At 38.8% G+C, this 14737-nt stretch overlaps 1 protein-coding gene across 2 annotated transcripts in view; it reads right to left on the reverse strand.

The window, feature by feature from the left end:
• MKLN1 (muskelin 1) overlaps nt 1-14737 on the reverse strand; it is a 102611-nt gene that overhangs the window by 30011 nt on the left and 57863 nt on the right. For both annotated transcript variants that reach the window (XM_042815395.1, XM_042815394.1), the window contains exons 10-11: nt 2634-2846; nt 704-925 (exon numbers count right to left, since the gene is read on the reverse strand). In XM_042815395.1, coding sequence (XP_042671329.1) covers nt 704-925; nt 2634-2846 — 435 coding nt within the window. The remainder of the gene's footprint in view (nt 1-703; nt 926-2633; nt 2847-14737) is intronic.

Below are 14737 nucleotides of genomic sequence, written 5' to 3' on the forward strand. Positions count from 1 at the left end.
TTCTACTGAAGGTATCTGTACAAGAAGGCAGTCCAGTGCATATACAACGTGTTACAACCCTCATCCTGCAAATCTTACGTCCTGCACTTAAACAGCTGATGAGCACAAGTGGAAAAGTAACAAAAGATTTTTATTTTCTATTTATCTACCCAGTAATAAAGTGCCACACAACCTCTATCATCAAGCATTCTGCCATTCCCCATCAGGCTCTGGATTAAAAGCCCATAATGCCATCTGAACCAAACTTAACAGCTAATCATGATAACAGGCAGCAGCTGGGCCCCTGTGCTTCTGAATGCACACCAGGTAAGCCCTGCACTAGTCAAGTTTACCATTCCTGGTCTAATAGATACTTTATGTAATTACAGAAGACTCTAAGATTCTTTACTAACTCTGAAAGGAAAATACTTATGAGTAAATTCAACCAGTGGACTGCAGTTCAATGCTATTATTTAATTAGAACCCATTTAGAATTCACCTTGCTTTTACTTTAATTTCTATTCATTTTAAGTCATGAAAACTTTGCCTGAGACTTCACTTAATACCACCTGCACTTACAAAACAGCATTAGAACATCATTGAACATAAAAATCAAGTGAGACAACACATCATTTGGAAGATTAAAGAGCCTGCTAGACAATCAAAACCAGAGGCTCTCTTTAAGGTCAGACACCATGAATCAAGATATGGTGTGGATACTTACAGAATGGAACAACATACAGTGTCCTATGCGGGACTGGATATCCTCAGGTCCAGCATTACAGGAATCCTCTCTCAGAAGTTTCCATGTCTGACATTGGCAGTCAAAAGCAAACAATCCGCTGAACTGTGGTTCGCTGGCTCTGCTGTCGTCAACACTGCCATTACAGGTCAAAATTCTGCCTCCAAAGGTATATATCATGTGTTTTTCAGAATCCATGCACATCTGTAAGAACAAGAGAAGTTTTTAAGAAAGCACATTAAGATCCGAACGTGCTCAGATTTATGATTATGCATCCCCCCCCTGCAAGTGATATCTAGCAAGTTAGATAGTACTCTGCACATCTCAAAGTCTCGTGAATAGACAAGAGCACAGTCATCATGGTTGACAGGTATTAAACTCAGAAAACAGCTCCTTAGTTTAGAGCTCAAATCTAATGTCAGCTTAACAATTTAATGATCAAAAAGGGCTACACTCATCTCCTAATTGCTGATTTTAGGGAAAAAATATGTAATTTTTATCCAGAATCCATAGACAGTTTTGCCAAAAAGTAAACAAAGTCACTGCTAGTTTTCTGAACGCAACCCTACAGATCCAAAAAACAACCAGTGATCTGTTACTCAGCTTCCATCTCAATCACATATTTATTGTTGCTTTCACGACTTCAACCTAAAATAGAGCTGTAACCTGGCCAGGAATCCTTGAAGAGTCTGCAGTAGAAAAAAGTTTATCCCCAAAGCCAGAATCCGAGTTATGGCACACACATGATACATCAGTACAAATCAAACAGAACTCCCTGATTCCAGGTGATGTTCTCAGACATAGTGCAATGGAGATGTCTACAAAACACCAGGGGAAAAGACAGACAGAAGAACACAACAAGACAGATGCTACTCAGAAAAGCCTACACACAACTTTTCCCAGGCAGCACATTTTTGTGAAGGTTAAACAAAATCTGGTATCACAGCACACAGTGAGGGAAAGAAGAGAAAGCTGTAGACTGAGAAAGAATTCAGGGAGGACATTCTTTCCTTGGAGATAGCAGGGAAAAAGGAAAATTTCAGAAGGAGGCAAACAAGGTACCCAAAGTAGCTCTTGCCAGCTGACCATTTGCTTTTGCTCAACACCTGGAATACTGATGTTTGTTATTAATAGAACAGGAAGACTGATTGGCTTTTGTTCTGCAGGCAACACATCTAATTTATAGTGTCAGCAAAAATGCATATCTTGCTGGCAGACAACAGCTTTGGTTACAAAACAGCACCAGTTCTTGGGACACTTTAAAAACAAATACTGATGTATTATCTCTTGGCCATGTTTTATAAAAACAACTAAGAACCAAATATCTTTTTCAAGGACACAAAAGCCATTGAATATACAACACGATTAAAAATAGAGTAATTTGAATATATGGAGAGGTGCAGCTTTTTAAAAGACTGGTAGCTACTCCTGTAAGATTTCAATCTCTATACAGCAAGAACATTTCACAAAATTAAAGATAATAGATTTTTTTAAGAATCCTGATCCTGTTGGCCTCATTTCAGTGTCTTGCTTACAGTTTTCTTCTGAAGGCAGCACACAGCTTCACAAATTGTACCTCAATGTCTACTCAGTAGGCTGATCTGCAAACCCAGCTCAGCAAGTCTGATTAAAAACAGATGAACTGTGCTTTCAGCTTTAAAAAAACGTGTCTTAAATAAAATGAATTAGTTTAAAAATATTTTTATGATTTGACTCAATTTTATTGGAATACGAGTAATCAACAGCTTTAGATGACAATGCTATTAGAAATTAACTGAGTGCAGATCACAACTTCCCCTGTCATTGCAATGTTATCTGGTATAGCAATTCTAAATTGCAAAATCATAATTCACAAACACTGAGAAAAAGGCATACAGATAGGAACTTGTGCTAAAACATCAGTGTAGCTGACCTGATGATCGAACACCAACTTTGGACCCCCATCAGCTGCAGTGTCTTCACTCAGTAGCATCCATGTATTTGTATCAATGTCGTAGCGATAGAAGTCACTTTTCAGAGATTTGCTGTTCCTCACAGAGGAATCCAGGTAGCGACCCAGCGTGTAGATCTGTCTTCGTTGAATATCAATGCACATCTTGTGACAAGATCTGGCACTGGGACCATTCTAATAAAAAAAAAAAAAATAACCACAAAAATGAAGTATACAGCACAGTTAACACTGCTCCAGATAGACCACTACCCGTTCAGGACAAATAAATATCATCAGGAAGTAGAAATCCTTTGAATGCTCAGGAAAATTTGTGTCAGCCAAATACAGAATTAACATATATCAATATATACAGGACGTTCTGTAACTTCTTAGTGCATTAGAAAAACACCAGCAAAACAAAGCAATAACACTTCTAACATAATGCCTTTTTGTAAGATTCCTTCGGAAGCAGACCACTCCCTCCAGAACTGATGCACAGAGGCATGTGAAAGCTACTTGATCTTTAAAATAACAGAAGCTAATGTACATGAGAGCAAATTAAGATGTCACAGCCTATAAATAACTACATAGATAAAAGATTAAGACGTGCTCTATTACACGAGGCTCTGTTTTATTAATAGACTGTTTTCTAACAGATCATAACCAGACACTCCCACAAGCAACCATATCCTGTAATGGGTCTTCGAAGGCAACAAAAGCACTCCATCCTTCACAAAACAGATACTGTTATTCCAGCTCCAACTACAGGAATGTTTCTTACAGTACGCAAAACTGCCCTGAGTTATGGTCTTCAGAGAAAAGACACTGCCAAATTATCATGCACTTATCCATCCAAAGTGCTCAACTTCAAAACACAGAGTAATTTATTCAATGACATTTAGACAGTACTATGCAGTACTGGACAGTCTGCCACTACTTCAGTCAAGCCGAGTTTTGAAAGCCTTCCTATTCTCATCTTGAAGCACACAGGTTCTGTTGCTGTACTCCAAAATACTAGAAATCAAGGTGGGGAAAGCCTTATTTGCAAGAGATCAGACAGAAGTAATTATGCTTACAGATAAATCCTGTATTTATTTCACCTTTCTTTGCACTTTGGAAAGCATTAAAATGAGAATGACAGAACAAAGCTGTGCAGCTAGCTTTGAGAAGAGTCTCAAGAGTCTGGAAGATAAGAAACAGAAATCACATAGAAAATGTCCACAGTTTCAAAGGTCAGTATTGGGAATCTGAAAAGGCAACCTGGAAAGCAACGAGAGAAGTGGGAAAATTTCCACTGTCAACTAAAAACTGTAAGATGCACATAAACATGACCAAACTATGAAAGACAAAACATAAAGAAAATCTATAGAAAAAGACTAACCAAATACTCAAAAGATGCATGATCACCACTTATTACAAGTCTTACAGTTACAGAAATCTAATCATGCCTTACCAAATAACAAAATTTGCTCCACATGCTACTAAATACCACCTTACTTAAAAAAAAAAAAAAAAAATCTAATTGTATCATTTCACTGAAAACAAAGCTAATTAAAGTATAGTGATGGAATATTCTTCACTAAGTTTGATAAAAAGAATTCTTCACTAAAAAATAGTTGTTGCAAACTATTGTTCGAGTTAACTGAACAATACAAAGATGTGAACTAAATTTCTCATATCTGGTAAATACGAAGCATGCCAGCCATAATTACAAATTTGAGAATTAGCTACTGCATAGAGATTAAAAAAATTTTCTCACAGAAATGAAACAATAGCGTGAAATCCTGAAACACAGCAGAAGTTCACTCATTGCCTTTGGTCACATGGAAGAAGGTGAAAAAAGGTAGCAACATACTTGATGCTGATCCCAGAAAAAACAGATTACCATATTCCAAAGAATCCTATTCAGAGCACACGAGATAATTTCTTTGCATGAGAGACGTCAATTCGTACATTCACAAAACTTGTCTCTGATTCAAAAGAAAACAACCCCCTACAGAAGAAGTCCATCTCTTGTTATGGAGGACCCTGGAGGATGTTCCATTGTTCCTCTGCCAAAGAGCATGCTGTTGCCATGGCACAGCTACTACTAGATGGAATAGTAAGCCCCACATGTCTGCAATCAGTCCTTTCTGACCCCTTCCTATTTGTCATGTCACTGCAATTTTCTTTTTAAATGAACCCACTGATTTAAATATCTCACTCTCACAGCACTATCAGGTCTTTCTGGGCTACAATAGATAATATCAGATTTGCTTAAATAATGTCTCAGGAACTTCCAAGAATAAATCTCCAAACTTAATAACAATTTCTTGACCTGCTTTGCACTGTAGAAGAGATGCATCTTCAAATGAAATTTGAGTACGGGCAGGAGGCTCAGGCACTCAGCATATGCAACACTAGTTTTAAGCCAGTGGAGTTAACAGCGCAGGTACTACAGAAAACAAGCTTCAAGAAAAACAAGTTCAAGAAAAATGCATCGTTCGTAAACATAAGAGCTGTATATTAGTCATGTATGACTTTTTAAAGGCATTAAGTTTGACCATTTAATCTCCAGACCGCAGGCAGAAAAACCTCACCTCAAGCTCACAGAATCACAGAATTGTAGGGGTTGGAAGGGACCTCCAGAGATCATCGAGTCCAACCCCCCTGCCAAAGCAGGTTCCCTACAGCAGGTCGCACAGGTAGGCATCCAGGCAGGTCTTGAACATCTCCAGAGAAGGAGACTCCACCACCTCCCTGGGCAGCCTGTTCCAGTGCTCCGTCACCTCACTGTAAAGAAGTTCTTGCGCACATTTGTGCGGAACTTCCTGTGCTGCAGTTTCCAGCCATTTCCCCTTGTCCTGTTTCCACTCACCACTGAACAGAAGAATTTTATCACATATATAATATTTTATCACAAGAATTTTATCTTTGACTTGAACTTGTAGAACCTGCCATAGAACGGATTGTATCTTGTCACACAGAAAGTTTCCTCCAGTTCATCATCTTTTCACAAAGAAAACTGAAGTTATTCCTCTTTACCACCAAAGAAGTCATGTGGAACCAAGCGTGTATGCTGCAGGATTACTGATAGGAGTAAATAAGTCCATTTCACATTGGTTTATATGAGGGCTATCCTTTTGCTTAAAAAAGCCCTTGTAGCATGAACATACGTCAGTGGGAGACACAAAGTCCATTTATAGAGACAGATACGGGCAGACACTGAAAAATGACTAAAACTTCATGGCACATGTGGTTAAATGAATCAAGAGTCCGTGGGCAATTATAAATGTTAATGCAAAGTCTCCTTCACACAGCTACAATAGCAAGCCTATTGCTCAGACAAAGAACACACTACCCCAACTGGTCATGCAGAAACCAGCCACCAACTTCAAACCATTAAGAACTGATTCCAGGAGTATCAAAGGATTTGCCCTGTTATTAAGTAATAAGTGAAAAAAACTGACTGTAATAGTCATGATTCTCTTCAACCTATAGTAAAAGACATCAAACAGAGAGCAGAACAACCCTTTTTTCTCCTCCTGCTTAAATGTAGACTGGTCCACAATCCATTAGTTAATGTCTATTTATATGTCTATCAATAAGGTGAGTGCATTGCACTAGAAATCTCTACAGTCTCATTAAAATCTGGACCATACCATCAAAAATAAACTGACAGCATACGAAGTATTAATTTCGGTACTTGCTAGTCCACATAACACACTACCCACCGCTCCTAAAAATCTGGGGATAATAAAGAATTTCACCTGCACACTGATAAACCTAAGAGAAGATTAAGCAAAGTCAAGTCTTATTGAGCAGAGTAGAAGACAAAGAAAATTCCAGCTAGCCTGCATTTACCGGGTCTTGTGGTAATAACAAGTGATTGTAGATCAATGCGGGACTTTTCATTAAGCAGTACTTCCTGTAGGTCTAGTTTCACTGAACTGTTATCTCCGAGGTTCCTAGCACACGTGATAGATGTTTTTGCAAATGAAGCTTTGTCAGTAGATGTTGCACTTAGTGACATGGCAATGAGTCGATCGTTGGACTAGATGGTCTTAAAGGTTTTCTTCCACCTTAATGATTCCACAATTCTATGAACCAATCAACTGAGTTAGCAGAGGCATTACTCTCCAAACAGAGCACAGCCAGTTAAAATAGGCTCTGGTAAGTCATATCAAGCAACAGTGCCCAAATGATCTGAATAAACACTGGCTTTGGGAACACTTTCCAGTTCTCACCATGAAGCTTCTGGCATGCACACTGCAGAAACCACACATGAAAGAAGCTTTTGACCAGGCTAAATTCTTATTCAGATGGCTAACAATGTGGTAAGCTGCTTCGGCCAGTTCCTTGGTTCATGCCAATGCTGCAGTAGCAACAATAAAGCATTAGCGTATCGCATTTCAGATCTACAGGACACCAAGCAATACTAAAGATTACTAAGCTTAAGCACTTGGGCACTTTGGCTTCTGTACAACTCAACCAGAGCCCCCACAGAGCTAAGACTAACCTGAATAAAGTGGCTCTCTACCACCCAGTACCACTGCACAATTAGCACAGCATAATAACAATCAAGACAGATCAAACACTGTGTGCCATGGCACCATTTTCAAGTGATGCCGAATACCAAGCTTCTGTTCCCTACTTTCACAATACAGTCCTCAAGCAGCTTAGTCTTGACTGCAACTGCTCCAGACTCTAGAATAGAAATAAACGACCCAAAGGATGTAGGAAAAAGAATAGAGTACATATAGCTAGGAGTACCTAAGACAAGGTTTTGATCTTAGAAGAAACCTAGAAACCAAGGCCAAACAGGATCTTTCAGTTTTGTCAGCGCCTCACAGAATTCAGTTGTGCAACGCCAAGCGAATACACAGTATACTTTACGAAAAGCCTTCTCAACATGCTAAGCCACTTTATAAAATCTAATTAGAGCTTTCTTCATTTAACTTGCAAATGCTGAAAGCAATTATCCCACTTAGGAGTAACTTACAAAACGTTTTCAAAAAGCAACACAACAGCATCGAGAGACAACACTGCCTCCCAAGAATAATTGATTTGTTCCTATACAGGAGAGAAAGGATTGGGACTCCTTAGGGTAGGGTCTGCTCTAATAACTATTTATGCCAGAATTGCCATGCATCATCTTAGCAACAGAATCCTGGCATGCTTTAAGGCACTAACATGATAGCTTTCTTTTTTGTTTTGCTTTTAAATAAGTGTCCTACGAACCTCCTTTAACGTGAACAGAACTCCATGAAGCTGGTTCAACTTCCCACCTCCAAAACAAGAAATTGGGGAGCTTGGCTTCTTTTGGTGATCATAACCTTTTGCAAATAAAGGGTTTTCAGTCGCAAGAAGTTCTGTTTTATTCAGACTGATCCAGATGAAAAACCTCAGGAGCAAGCCTGGACCCTGTTCAAGAGTCAGGGAAATAAAAACAAAGAACAGCTGACTAATTCTCCCTTCTTGGTGCTTTAAAAGACTGGATGGAATGTGAACATTGTCTCCAGTATAAAGTTCAAAAATAAGCGTCATGAGGTAAATGCTCTTGTCCTAAAGCAAACTGGGACGAAGACATAAAAAGACACAAACAACCTACTTTGTTTCCCATTCTGAGAGCACGCTGTCATACAACAAATAGTCCCTCCTGCCTACACACCACTGCGGAGATTAATTGGTCTCATTTCCCAGTTTCAAATTGCATTTCAGCAGATTCAGAATATAATTTGTTTCCTCCTCCTTCACCAGCATTATCCCAAAACAAAGGATAAAGTTCTACACAATCTTGAAAATGAAAGGAAATGCATATGAATCTTGGCATTCACAGAATCACAATCAAATCTTTATGCCCTTTACGATCGTTAATACTCTATCAGTGCAAGTGTTCAGGTAAAGCATACTCCGAAGACATTTAATCTAAGCAGCAGCTCATAAGGATGTGATTTGCTTTAGATAACTTCTAAATTCAGCAAGAGAAGCTACAGCAACACAAAATCTCCATCTCATATTAGTTGCTCACAGAAAGCACCTCATGTTTCTCATAACTGAAGATGCCAGAAATCTATTAAAAGCATGTATCCAGTGCTTTTTATGGTAACACGTGGCATCAGTACTGCACATCAACCCCAAACATAAAGTGAGTGGAGGCTGCTGCCCTGCTTTTAATGCTCATATAATTACCAACTGACCACAAGAGCTGAGTCACACAGTGTGCACATGCTACAGATGTGAGCCATCTGCAAGGGCTTTTAAAGGGTGCAAGAGCCTCTCGCATCCCAGCTATCTCACCCAATATGACGGCAAAAATCAGAGCTGTGTGTGTCATTTGATGTCCAGGACACGACATCTCTATCACTAGTGCCAAAATAACCTTTGAACTTCACAGAGGGTATATGCAACAAGGGATTGAACCAAGATTCTGAATGTTTTAGAGAATACAAGAGTAGCTCAAAAAAAATAATATATATATGCATATTCTGCATACTCAACATACATACAATTCATCCAAATACTCTGCAAGTTTGCCTTAGGTAAAAGCTTAAAGCAGCATATGAAGCTACAGTAGGTCAGCAGCCTTGCATTTTCGTTTAGCCTTAAGATACTCTTGTTCCTATTTAGGAAATATAATGGCTATTATAACTTACTTTCACAGTTGCTATGCCAGCTATAAAGAAGATACTCTGAGAGTGCATGAGTTAAATATCTTCTGCCAGTAAATATTTCAGGAAATCTATTAAGCAGATCAGAACCTGACTAAGAAGCACGACCCTTAAAACCCCCAAGGCCAATGTTGGAAAGACATGCACCTACACCACTTGTCATGCAAGTAGAATGTCTTATGATAAACATTAGGCTTGGATATCAGAATGTTGCTGACAAGTATTTGCAAATACCAGGCTATTAACATATTTAGTTTCAGCTAAGACAAAGAATCTATCCCTCGCTCAGGCAGTTGACATAGTATCTGAGTTGTGCCTAATCTGCTTATGTGTAACCTCCTATAGCAATGCAACAAAATAGATCTAGTTGCAAAGTCCTTTCTGGGAATTTGACTATGACATGATGGAGCAGATTAAAATCAGAGGCAGCATTTAGTACACAGTTTTGATTCATCGATATTGCTCATTTTGGGTGAGAAAAAAAATTAAACAGGATTAAGCTTTTTTTCCTGAAGTGTGTACACAATTGGGATACTCAGTGTTGATACTACACACCCTCAAGCTTAATGTTCTCTAAAGAGACTTTCTTTGCTTGGAAGTAAAATTGAATGGTCCCACGTTCTATTTGTGAAACATGGTTCAATGAACTTATAAATCAAATGCTTAAGCTCACATATATAACCTTACGATACAGTGGCCAGGATTTGATGACCCATGGGCAGGTCAACCCATTCGGTCCTACATAAGAAATTACTCAGATTGCCTGTTCCACCCTTCAGAGAGCAGTGCAGGTTCATTACTGCACAGATAAGAGGAGACGCAGTGCAGCACATGAATGCCGCTATGAAAATGAACAGATGCTTATATTCTCCTCCCATCAAATTATCTGTTAAAAATTAGCCACCCAGCAGGCCTGCTTGCAGAAACAACTAATGTTGGGGTATTTTCATAACATAAATGAACTAGCTCATGACCTATTGGCTTTTGGTGAACTGCAATTAATGCAACTTGAAGAAATAAGACCTTTAAACTGACTCAAAAATTTCCAAAGCACGAATACCCTCATTTTGAGAGCTGTGCACATAATCTTACCTACTGTGCAAAACAGCTTTAGATACTGATATGTGCATCACTGCACATGCAAGAAGCCATATTCCCAGGCCTTGTCTGAGCAGTGTGTTCTCACCTGGCTTGCTCTCAAATCTAGGTATAATCAAGGCCTTTCAGCACTGTGGAACATCGTGTTACAATAAACCAGATCAAGAGAGTTCCTATGCAAGCAGCAGAACAATGAAAAGAGGGAAGAAAAAAAAAAAAACACCACAGCTTCAAAAGCAGAAAGCACAGGTAATAGTTCTTACATTTATATGAAGTAGGCTGCAAGAGCAAACACATGAAGGTCTTGCTCAGGTATCAGTTTACAGTCAAAAATAGATCATCCAGTCTTCTTGATTCAGCTTACCAATCCTCTCACACAAAAGAACTTGGCAACAAAAGGGCATTAATATTGTGCTACTTCGAACAAAACAAAACAAGTTACTCACAAAACTAGTGCTACTCACAGCAATGAGATTTGAATAGCAAGAACTGCAGCTTCGAAAATTTTAACAAGCAAACTTGGTTTGTTACCCATCATCTGCTCAGTTTTGCTTTCAGTAGTGCTGACAAAACATAACAGACAATCTGTCACCAGCTCTGAGATATGGGCCCTCAGGACAATGTCCTTCGTGGGCCGAATTCAACTACCCCATGAACAATTGCAGGATGTTGAATGAGGTCATGTTCAAATGCACTGCTAAGTTCATGCTGTCCTCTGATTACCAATAACAATGGTTAGCAAAGAAGTCATCCAGCTAAGAGAAAGATTGTTCTGCAGATGCAAGTTATTTGGCTTAAAACAGACCAACAGGCCAGCAGGCAGAAGATAGTTAAACTTGTAATTTATGAGTTGTTTAACCAAAGATGTGAAACATGTCCAGTTTTGAAACCTTCATGAGGGCACAGCAGAGATAGAAATAATTTTTATTAATTGTTTTTGAAAAGATGGTGATAAACTTAAAATTTCATACTGATCTAAGCAATTCAGAACAGCCACAAGCTCTCAGATGTTTCCTGGAAAGTGATGACAGCTTTAAGGAGAAGAAAAAGAATAGTTTGGACCCAGAGGTGTTACAACATTACACAAGTGGCTGTGTAACTTTTCCCCCCAGGCTAACCCATGGCTTATGAGATTGTCTTCTCAGATACTAAGTAGAGTTCAACGTAGGCTTCTTCTGTTAGCTTTCATAGCAACATGCCAAGAAAAATATGTAATACACACACACACACACACCTATATATCTATATCTATCTATCTATCTATATAAAAAACAGAAATACTATGTTAAATAGCACTGTGGAAATGGCCATATCTTCTTTAAAACTAAGTGACATATCAGAAAAGATGTAGCTTGTGAAATTTTTATTTATATCACTCGTCAGCTATTCTCAGAACATAATTTGATTATCCAGCTGCGCGAATTGCATCAATTACCACAAAGTGTAGTGCACAGTCTTTGCTGCATGACACTTTCAGGAGCAAGTCATCTTCAATTTTGCAGTAATTTGCATGGGATGTCAGAGGAAAAAACAGAAGATATAACAAAGAATACAAAGGCAATGCAGTTCCTTAATCCTAGTATGAATAAAATCCCTTGGTCCCTCAGCACTTGCAAGCCCTGGAAAATTCATGGATTAATTCCCACTAAACATACTAAGCTCTTTCAGGGTCTGAAAGCTGAACATAGCAATGTGCTGCATCCATTCAGTCAGGGTTTGCCCAGAAAGTTTAACTGTCTTCAGAGCCTGGTGGCAGAAATACACCCATTAATAGCAGCAAGATCCACAAAAACTTACCAGAATTTCAAACATGTAATTATCCAAACAAATTAAGGATGTGTCTATGTTACTAATGAAATACCCACTGCGGTAACACAGGGGAAGCATTTTAGGATTCCTGTATTTGCACAGCTTGAGGAGTGTTAATGTAACGGAAGCCTTTTACAGACTAGCTGAAACAGGAGACTATTCCCAAGGCAACGCTGATTCATGTGTGAAGCTACTTTGACCTTGCTGGCAAGAGAATAAACTTTCCTCCCACCTTCTACCCCTACCTTCTCTGTTCCTGCCATTCTCTCCACACAGTGAGAGGGGGAAGATGGGGTACTAAGGATTCCAGCCTGCTGTTGTGTTCCAGGTGCCTGTTTTTCTGTCAGTAAAACCTGGAAGTACACAGATCAGCTTTTTTTAAATACCAATATTCACTTTATTAAATCCTTACCTGAAAGTTCCATAATACTTCAAGCAGTACAAAAAGGCATCATCTTCCCCAAGATCTATGCACAGTCACCCTAGCATGCCTCTGCATACTGCTTTAAAGGTAATTCACAAGGGAGTGAATGGTGCAACACACTCCTAACAAAGTCAAAGTAAAATGAATCTGTACTCCAGATAAGGGAATCAGGCCAGTATGTCCATGTCCATTGTAAGCTAGAGTCAATGCGATGATTTTCAACAGAACATAAATGCCACAGATCAACTATTCATGACATATTACTTGAAGGTATAAAAGCAGTTCTTAACTTTGCAGGCTGCAGCCTTTGCAGCTGAAGGCTTTACGATGCTTAGCAAGTCCACGCATAATCTGAAGACTGGCACGTGCAAGCTCCAGGACTGCCAAAGTTTTGCAGCCTTCAGAATACCGTGCATAATGCATTCATTTAAGTACTCCTTTCTCTATGAGACTGGCTTCAATATCCAAAAGGGATCTCTACACATTGAAACATCTGGTGTTAGGAATAACTGAAGTTTGGCTGGTTTTCCTGCACTTTTTGCATGCTGGAAGCAAGAACTATGGGCACTTCACAATGGAACTGAATAACTTAAGACTCAGAGCTTTATAAAATAAATTCAATTTTAAAATTTCAGTTAAAAGAAATACACAAGAGTAAGAGGACAGAGCTCTTAAGCACACAAGCTAGTATAAATGAAAAAGTTACTTTTACAAGTGGAAAACATTTTCTAAAATTATAAGATACTCCGCAACAGGATATTTTTGTTTTAGGATGCCTACGTATCACTGAAGAAACTAGCCAAAATTATCTGAAATTCTTTAACATTTTGGAGAATAAATACTGTCTAGAACAGTTTTAAACCATTACACTTCAGAAAGGGGAAATAAAACAGTAGCATGTAATATTCAGGACCTGCCCAGAATGCATTACATTGTGTTCACTTCAGAATGTGCCGCCTTTGTCCCTACTCTTGTAGGCATTTACACTATTTAAGAAGTTGGCTCAGAGCTACATCTTTAGGATCCAAGTTTCTGCTGCAGGCTTTTGGGGACAGCTGCTTTCTCCCTGTGAGCTTTTGTGGTACCAGGAATTTCTTACAACTGAGCAACTTTTAACAACTAGAACTACTCAGACATGGCAGATTCAGTGTATTAGATCTCAATTCCATAAACATTACTGTATTCAAAATGAAACAAAAATCTCCAAATTACTGATAGCATCTTCCAAATCATATCATCATCTGCAGGAAGTGGTCAATATTTGAGACATTTTCAGTTCCTACTCTTAAAAATAGCACAGAGCAGAAGTTTTACACCAATAAGGTTATATATTTGAAAATCACACCACCTTACAAAAAAAAAAAAAAAATCACGTAAGTGTCACAAACACAAACAAATATAATGCTTCTGTTGCAACAACATTGGAAGTTTAGGGAAAATGCATCCATACAATACAGAAAAATTAACTGCAAATACAATAGCAGGTGACGTTCAGGTTGGCTCTCAGTACCACAGGATTTTTCTACATTTGTCAGACTTCATTTTATGTAGCCTGGAAAAGTATTTAATGCTAGCAGTAAATTGTCACCTTACCATATGCCAATTTTCTAGACCATTTTGAACCTACTACCAGTAGACACTTGTTGACCTACACTTTCCTTTATAGTCAGAAAGAATTTATCCTCTTAACCAATTAACCCATGGGAAGACCTTGTCTGCTACTAAAGAGTTTTTGTCAAGAAACACTTAGAAGCTTGAGAAATAGCAACACCTAAACCTAAACCATCTACACGATTTCCATGTCCTTCACAGAGCTCACGTGTGAGCATAAAGCCACAGTGATGATGAATCAACACAAACGCACAACAGAAGCTACCACTTCGCACAGTAAAATACTGTTTCCAAGAAGATCTTGCATGTCTTCTGATGTCTACAGGAGTTACCAAAATAGTGCAAAAGAATACTACGGACATACAAAATACAGTGCTTCCCAGTTCTCAACTACTGAATCTTTCCCTGAATCATTGCATCTGTCCCTGAGTGCCGCAAGGCGAGCCGTAGGGGTGGACGACTGGTGTGGATGAGCCAGGACCTACTGTTGAGAC

Source organism: Centrocercus urophasianus, unplaced genomic scaffold (genome assembly GCF_019232065.1).
Source record: "Centrocercus urophasianus isolate 14NV4802_14NV808 unplaced genomic scaffold, USGS_Curo_1.0 seq_15, whole genome shotgun sequence".
Taxonomy (NCBI): domain Eukaryota; kingdom Metazoa; phylum Chordata; class Aves; order Galliformes; family Phasianidae; genus Centrocercus; species Centrocercus urophasianus.